Below are 9,160 nucleotides of genomic sequence, written 5' to 3' on the forward strand. Positions count from 1 at the left end.
ATGAAAAGTGAGATTTAGTACAGCCAGAAAAAGCTGTGCAAGGGCTTAATTAATAAAGTAGCATAGAACTGACACATGTGAAGGAGCACCTCACTTGGTCTTACCACAGAAGTATTTGCCATGACAACTAAAGATACTAGATGCCTATCACTACATTCAACTCATACCCTGACTTCTTAAACTTTAAACACAACTGATTTTGCTCAAACAGAAATCTTCTCTGAGCCACAGAACACCACATGTTCATTGAAACTCTCATGGGAGAAAGGAATTAAGTTTGATTGCTGCTAGCATTTCAACAGTAATGAAAAACAATAGAGTTGATTTTTTGCAGACTACCGATTTTACAGAAGTCACTTTCTTGCAAAGCTTCGGTGTATTTCATGTATTAAGTATCCATTAAAGTTATCTCTAAGGCACCCAGCACAATGACACCTCAACATTTCACAAATTTGGCAATTAACTTATTCTCAGCTCATTTCTGCCTTAACTGAGTGTAATAGCTGAGGTTTCTTCCTCCTCCTCTTATTTGCTTCTCTCTTTACATCCTATTCCATGGAAAGACATTGCAGAAGAGAGATTTCAGTTAAATGGTAAACCTAAAAATAACTATACAATCATACTGTTTGTCTCCCCATGTGAAGAACACATCCATCAAGCAAAATGCTTCTGCTTTTAACCTCCATACCTGTAGGAGGGTCGTCTGGAAAGAATTTCTCGTCGTTTCTGTGAGTCTGTGACACTGTCTACTGATTCCTGTGAATCTTCACTTTCTGCTATAGTGGAGATCTGTAAATAAGAACAGCAATCAAACTCAACAAGACACTTCCAATGTCTTTATTTTAAGGAAATGTTGACATCCTGTGAAGAACACTACAATGCAAGTATTCTACAGTGCTTCTACCTAGGCAATGAACAGAAAGAGCAGGCTGTTTAGTAACAGATCTGGTGAAGAATGACCATAGTCAGTTATCTACCTGTGAGAGTGTCCTCTATAATTTAAATACCCCAATAAGAAAATATAAACAGTAATTCCATACACTTTTTGCTTTCTGCGATTCCTTGTTTCCATCCATTTTAAGGAAACAAAGAAAGATCTTTAGTAAAATTTAGGGAGAGAAAAACAAAAACCAAATTAATATAGCAGAAATCTTTGGAAACAAAGAGCAAAATACTGAGGTTGAGAAACAACAATTTATAAATAACTGGGTAGATATGTTATTGAGATACTGCCTTTTGGGGGGGGAATTGTCAGGAAAATGTCATACATGAAGATGCTAAAAAAATAATGCAGTGCTGCAATTCTGAACATCTGTGCTAAAAAAAAGGACAAATATTTATGAAGGAAAGCTAATATGTTTGTATCAATCATATTTCAATAATTTTAAATTTGATGTGTGCCAAAAATGTAAAAACATCTCCAATACACAGAAACAGAGACCGTTTTCCAAAAGACTATAGTCACAAGACAAATACACAAAAGCTAAAGACAGTGGATAGAGAAATGCCTGTGTGAGAAAGGTAGCTCACAGTCTGACATTTTATGCACTGTAGGGAAGATTCCTAAAGGCTCAAAAAGCTTACTGGCATCCAAATCTCACGGTTATCAGATAAAGGGCCTGAATAGGTCCAGGGCTGACTAACTATGGGGATTTGAATAGTGCAGCATTCCAAACTGGTTCTGGCTTTGTACTGAGCCAGGTGAATTCCAAGCATGGTTTCACTGCCAGTCTCTTATCTTCCACCCCTGGGCAAGTAACTTGTGCACTTATCTGAAAACTGCTCACCTCTGAGAGATTAAAACTCTAAACTTTTGACTCCAGTGGCTGAGGAGGGTAGAGCCTGCCAGAAACTCAGCACTAAAGCTGACAAGGAGTAAACAAAAGATTATCATCAGAATGGCCTAGTTTTAAATTATGCATGCCTTATTATTTTTTAAAATAATACCCAGCTAAATATCTGTATCAAATAATCACAATGTCTACTTTTTAAAATTAAACTTTTTTTGAGCTCAGTGTACTAATAGCAAAGGAATGATGTACAGTCCTTGCCCTGTGTAGCTGCTGTACGCCAAGCAATTTCTCTTTCTGCGTTCAGTATCACTACTTAAAAAAAAAAAAGTTACAGGTTTTAAAGATTTCAGACTACTTGTCTCCTCTGTCTTCAAGCTACCTCATATTGTGTTATCTGTCTCGGTTTACAGAAGACAAAATGCTAAGGCTTTACAAAGCAAACAACATTCAACAGGCAAATTTTAAAACCGTTTTTATGAGACGACTGATAGGTTTATTTTAAGGACCATTAACATACAGACATCTGTTTTGTAAACCAATGCAAATATTTTCTAAATAGCAAAGACTCTCATCCCAGAATATCAGCCTCATTAATGATTAAAGATTACATTACAAAAAAAATCCCATTTGTTCACTTCAGAATAGTATGAACTCCTACTTAATAAAGATGTATGAAAATAGAGTGGAGAGAAAAACTAGAGTAGTACTGTAAGAAAAAAACATGAAGCTGTTAAACTCACCAACCAAATTCTAGACGGAAATGAAACTCAGCAATGTTTGAAAGTGAAAAGTGGTTAAGCCAGGACAGGAAAAAAAGTCACAAAGTAGCCAATACTGTACAGTTTTTGCCTTCAACGTGCTCGTAAGAAGTTTATATAAGCAAAAACACAATCCAGGACACAAACACATTAGAAACCAGTGAACTGGCAGGACTATTCAAAAGGGCCCAATTCACATAACAGGAATTTTCTTCAGTCAGTACCTGCACTGTCTGGACCTGTGGAGACTGAATAACTGATGGCTGGGCAGCCTGAATTACTCCATGCACTTGAACCGTCTGCCCATTGGGCAGCTGAACTAAGGTCACCGTGGGCGCAGAAGACGTTGCGTGAGCTGCTGGCATAGATACCTGCAAAGACGAGACAGTGGGCATAAATTAGGTTATTGCAAAATCTTATTTCGCTACTGAGAACGCTTTTTGGTGAAAGAATCATGGTGTCTTCTAGACCCCAGTTAGATGACCCAAATGTTTCAGCGTAACGTAAAACCCCCTGAACTGCCTAAGCCCAACATCTGACCTACTTTACAAATTAATCTAATGCAGAATTTCTGCAGGCTCAAAACATCGCTTGTAAAACCACTGACAAGAATCAGAAAAACACAACTGTCTCTATTTTGAGATAACCTAATAAAAACACATTATTACCTTTCACTTACTTCAGTTAGATACTGCTAGGACTTGGGTGTACTCCTACAGACACTGCTGAGTCAAAGGCAGAAACATATGGGAGTGGAGCTATTCTTGTTCTCACTCAAGAAAATGCAAAGTGTTTGCCAGATGTAAGAAGTTAAATTTTTTAAGGAGTCATACCTTTCAGACTTTCTAGAGACTAAACCATACTGAGTAGTTGGCAAAGTCCATCTAAATAAAGAAAACTGACTGTGTTCCAGCAGAAAACCCATGGGTTTGCAGTGGAAACAAATGGTTTGTAGGCAGTTATTGTGATTCAGTGTAACGGGTCAACACAAACTCTAGTCTTAAGAGTTATTTCTATGAGGAAAAATGGCCCACATTCTAAATACTCAACTCCTAAACACAATTTTGCTTTTCCAGCACAGACCTGTAGGCATAGTGGCTATGCCAGCAGGGATAAAATAATGACTTCAGCACGGTACGTAAGCACTGCGTGCACGGCCGCGTGCATCCTGCGCAGGGGCTCAGGCTCCAAGGACAGCGATACCCCCTTGAAGCTGTTCACACCACGTGGGGAAGACTCACTCTGTGGCAGGTCACAAGCACTATTAAGGGCGGCTGAAGGGCCATGCACCCAGGTTGCTACGTGGCTGGGCAGATGCCCCGGTGCACATCCAGTACTCAGCGACTGGTGACGCAATGGACGTGTTCACGCCTGGGGGACGCCCGACACAGGCAGGAGGGTGCCAGGGCTGCCATACCAGCACGCACCGCCCTTTGGTTGGGGCCTGACTCGCACCACTGTGGCCCTCAGGGAAGGACTGCAGGCACGCGTGAGCTGCTCTGGCAGACCTCAGCCAGGCCATAGATTGCTGACTAGCCAGCCTTCTAGACACCCGAGTCTAAAATTTAACAGTCTTCCAGCGTTCAACAGCATTTTGAAGAAATTCGATCCATGTAGCTACAGTGCAAGAAGGGGCTGCGCTGCCGTCCTACCTCATCTCAAAGAGCTGCTATGTACCGAATGCAGAAGTAAATCCTCTGCTGTCCCCATGAACACGTGGTTCTCAATAAGCTGCAGTAGCCAACCTCTGAATTTCCACAAACATCCGCCACTTACAAGGAAATCTTGCTTAACAACGAAATTAAGGGGAATTACATGTAGACCTCTCTCCTCCACAGCTGTCTCTCCCTAATCCACAAATTTGTGTTTGCCTTTACCTCCCCTTTTTTATGAAAACGTCTGCAGCATTACATGGCAGTACTTAAATCGCATCTGAGAGAAACCGGGGCCGAGATTAACATGAGCACACTTTCCTCTGGCAAATTATATTCCTTTCCCAAGCGACCTTTTTTAATAATGCATGTCTGACTAAACAGTCCTTGGCAATGACAGCAAAGCTGATCAACTGGAGGCCACGCTGCAGTTGGATTAAGCCAACAGCAGTGTAACTTCCGCAGATGTGTCTGACTCATACCTTGTGGAACTGGAACCGAGTTTCCTTTTTACTCTGAAAACTACCCTGAACTCACTAGAAATGCAGCAATTAAACTAAGCTTACAAGAGGGGTGACCTTACAAGAGATAATGAAAGAATCAGATTGACGTAATTAGTTATTTAGATTTGCCTAAGCCTCCGAGGGCACTCCCTAATGCCAAACACAGCCCCTTCACATATTAAAAATATTGTAATAACGTAACACTGATGTGAACAGAACAAGGGATTACGTTTTGACTGCTATACCACCTCCGCAAGGAATACAAAGCCTGGGGTAAAGCTAAGGTGCAAATAATACAGTGAATGACAACAGAGGAAATTAGGAAAAATAGAACCTATTTCTTTGTGGTTCACATGGATTTTAACCATAAAAGCTGTGTAGCTTTTTCTTACTTGGAAAAAATTCTCATTCAAGTACAGGGGTAATTTTGCCCAGGTAAAGTGCATTCAACCCACTACATATCTGTAAGTTCAGCTACCTTCAGGTTAGTATGCTAGCATACGAATTTAAACATTCTTGCTTCTCTGGACTACGTCTTAATGCATACCAAGCGAGAAGCAGTTTACTGGTTTTGCAAGAGAAATAAACTACTTCCACTCAGTTCACACTGAAGTGTTATTCACACCACCTACATCCTGTGCCTAAGTTAGACAGCGAGAAAACTGCCCAAAGAGGCAAGCTGGTGCAGGGCAGCTGGTGTCCTGGAAATTCACACTACAGCTTCACTGAACAAAATCACCCCGTGCATTTCAACAGCTCCAGTCCCTATACTATCACTTGAATGAAAGCGTATTATCACTGGTTTACCAGAAGGTGTAATGACTTTAAAAAGACATTAATCATTTACAAAATGGTGATTTAACATTTGTGCCACTTAAAAAACACTCAATTACCCAAACTGTAAGATCTAAAAATCCTGTTTGTTCTTTGCAGACTGCAAGTAGTTTTAAAATGAAATGGTTACAGAAGAGAGCCAAACAGATTCTGTACTCATTTACACAATGGAGTTGCTTCTGCCAACCATCAGTGTATCCAAGAATGAAACTGGGTTCCAAAATTAGTGATGTAGCTGGGATCATATTTCTTGTCTCTCCAAAATAATTTGGGGGTAATAGATGATCTGTTACTGTCTCTCTAAACAGCCAATAATTCTGTGAAATTCTGGAGACAACAGGGTAACATGAGCTGTCAAATGCCAGGTTGTTCCACTTGATTATGTTTACAATATTGATCCCATCTGATAAGATTTGTATTTGCTGCATTATTAATCTATATTTTCAGTTTGTTTTCTTCAGAATTAAACTGACTGCTATAGATAAGTTTTTAACAGAAAACATTAACAGCAAAACAATCCAGTCAATATAAAAAAGACAGTATATTACATGTTTTGGAAAAAATACTTTTCAGTGGTATGGTTGTGGTAAAGAATGCTAGAAATACTTTAATTCATTATTCTGTTAACATTACACAGTTTACACACATACAGTTCTTCAGAACCAACACGGCCTAGTGTGATGGGAAGTTAAAAATCACTACTGCTTTAAAAATGCGAAGACAAACATTACAGCACCTATACATCACACCTGTTTCAGAATCGTATCAATGGAACCTTCTCTCAGGCCCATGAGCAGACATTATCCCTCTTAAAAAAAATTATCCAATAGGTAAAACTATTACACCGTATGATTTTATACCTGGGCTAACGTTGCAATCTGTGGTTGTGCCTGTACTGTCATCTGTTGGGTTTCTGCCTCTGTAACCGCTGCATCTCCACTCTGCTGGTTCTCTGCTCCAGATTCCATGGTCATTTAGTTACCTACAATCACAATATTTGTCGTAAGTCTGGGTTGGTATGCAAGTCCATTATTCTTGGTGGATCTGGTAGCAATCACTGCAGCTGAATTCCCATTACTACATACTGTTTTCATTCGCTTATTAAAATGTTGCCAAACCCTTAGCATTCAGGCAAAATTTTTGCATGCCAGGTGTCTGCCTCAGGTTGATTTTTCTGCGTGTAATGTTTCTAAAAAAAAAAAACAGGTCCAGTCTCCTCCAGTAATGAGTTCAGAAAAAATGCCGTTTGCTCATCTTAAAAAAATTGCTTGAGCAATTGCACTACGATGACCTAGCACCTCCGCAATTTGGAATAAGGACAGGCGGTTTGTCAGGCAGGGCGCTCCCTCAGCGCCGAGGTGACAATTTGCCCTGCTACAGCCCTCCCTCTCCCCCGCAAGTGCAGTTTGCAGATAACCAACAGCAAATGGCTTCTGTGCTGGGCCCTTCGTTTCCAGCCTTCTTCTGTCTGAACTAAATATGCAACATCTCCATGCAAATTCTTTCCACAACCAGACTGTATGGCCCTACGTCACAGCAGCTTAAGTCTTCTTTACGCGGTAGTCTTAAAGTCAGCATACATAATGATGGAAGCCATTTCTACTTGAACCTTACCATCAATAAATATTTTTATATTTAGAGGTACATAGCAGTTTGTCATGACCTAAGTTTCATATCATATATAGCTCCTAAGACACTTACATTTCTAAGCAATAACCCAGCAAGCCTAGATCACCAGAATGCACAACTCTATAAAAAGAGGTTGCGTAACTTCCAAAACCATGCATGTAGGCAGAGTGCAATGAATGTTAAATTCCGCACTGATCTGTGAAAATTACTTTTCAGTTCTTTGAAGACTGATATGAAAATACTTAATATATAAAAAAGAACCTCAAAATACAAGGAAAGGCTCCCGATGGTGATACAGCAATACCGCTGTATTATACAGAACTCCAAATACCAAATATTAAGAATGGGTATTACCTCCATAGCCACCATACTAATTCTGTGTATCCAACCCACTCAGGCCTCCGGCTACCCTAAGGCAGCACATGTCTCTTCAGTGCTGGAGAAAAACAACCAGCAGAGCATTTCTGCTTTGGGAAAGGGCCAGAGGATGCCCAGATCAGTAGAAAGGAGGAAAGAAGGAGAAATGCCTGTCTCCTTGCTCAGCTTTACTGGCCCCTCAAGGAAAAGACTTAGAAGTGTCAATACAGGTGGTGGTACCACAACCACATTCAAGACATTTCATTTTAAACACAAAGTCAAGGAAACTTCCATTTCAACACAAACTACACTTCAGTATTACCGGGAAGAGAATACCCTTTGGAGATGTGTTGCCTAAAGCAGCAAAGTCATACTTCAACCCTGAGTATAATATGAAATTTCTGTCTTAGAGTAAACGATTGCTCATCAACAAAGATAAAACAGGATTTCGAATTAGTAGCTGCATCTCGCATCAAAAGAAAGCAAGTCACTGTATATAAACAAGAATCTTTATATTTAGTATTGAAAGTGACTGTTCAAATGAGCTAATGAGCTTTTGTTTGTGTGTGTGAACACTGCAATGTTTAAGTACCAAATATTTAGTTCCAACATCAGTTTAGAAACTCTTAGGAAACGAGAAGAAGAAAAACAATTAAACCTGATCTTCCTTAAAAACAAACAATGAAAGAAAACACACAAATTTTTGGAAAAAGCAAATTAAATTCTTCTAAGCACCTGGAATTTTGTTATGCATCTCCCTATTGCCATGATTTTTGTCCCACATAAACCAGGTATTAGTCCGACAAATTCTCAAATATAAACAATACTCTACCTATATGTATACACTGGTAAAGTGGCTGTGAAAGAAATTAATTGTAAACTCACTGCAGTTTAAGTAGTCTAGATGATACAATTTTTTTAAGGATTTCAAGAATAGACTGTGTCCATGCAAATATAATAACCCTATTCTTTCCTACAGTACCAAGTCTTCTCCATGTTGCGTTTCATCTTCCAGAAAGCACAAAAGAAAACCCATGCACTATTACTATTTATAATATACATTACCAAACAGTTCTTAAACACTTCATTAATGACAATAGTTTAAGTGGTTTTCTAGCCCAACTTTAACACACAAGTTATATTTTAACAGTCTTACTCCTCCAGGTTATATGCCCAATTTTTTTATTCTGTGCTTTCAAAAGTGCAAACTGCAAACCAGACTACCACAGGTTTCCCTTTACCATTTTTAAGGAGGTATCCAGTTTTATCAATTTTTTGGGAGTATCAGCCAGATTGTCCAAGGTAAGCAAATCAACAGCTTTCTCCCAGTTCCTATTGCATGTATCACGGTGAACTCCAGCCAAAAGACTATCTCATCGGAACCTTTTTCAGGAGCAGATCTTTTGCATCAGCAACACCTCCCAGTCAAGTACCTGAAAAGAACTTTAAAAAGCAAATTCCCAGCTACAAATTCAAGTATGTTGCAAAACTAACGAAGCTTTTGTTTGCTGATAGAAATCATGACTCCAGCATGAAGTCAATTGCTATACAAACAGGATTAGAAGTAGATGACATGTGCAAGTGAGGAGTCTCTTGAATCAGGTATTTTAGCAATGTTCGCAAAGGTAGATGTT

General features: G+C 39.4%; 1 protein-coding gene across 1 annotated transcript in view; it reads right to left on the reverse strand.

Moving 5' to 3' along the window:
- The window catches only part of CREB1 (cAMP responsive element binding protein 1), a 20,868-nt gene extending 14,351 nt beyond the window's left edge, over positions 1 to 6,517 (reverse strand). Inside the window, exons 1-3 of the mRNA XM_009637475.2 lie at positions 6,401 to 6,517; positions 2,776 to 2,922; positions 689 to 789 (exon numbers count right to left, since the gene is read on the reverse strand). Coding sequence (XP_009635770.1) covers positions 689 to 789; positions 2,776 to 2,922; positions 6,401 to 6,514 — 362 coding nt within the window. The 5' untranslated portion in view covers positions 6,515 to 6,517. The remainder of the gene's footprint in view (positions 1 to 688; positions 790 to 2,775; positions 2,923 to 6,400) is intronic.
- Between the last annotated feature and the right edge of the window lie 2,643 nt (positions 6,518 to 9,160).

The sequence above is a fragment of the Egretta garzetta genome, unplaced genomic scaffold, assembly GCF_000687185.1.
Source record: "Egretta garzetta isolate BGI_Z169 unplaced genomic scaffold, ASM68718v1 scaffold474, whole genome shotgun sequence".
In the NCBI taxonomy this organism is placed as follows: Eukaryota; Metazoa; Chordata; class Aves; order Pelecaniformes; family Ardeidae; genus Egretta; species Egretta garzetta.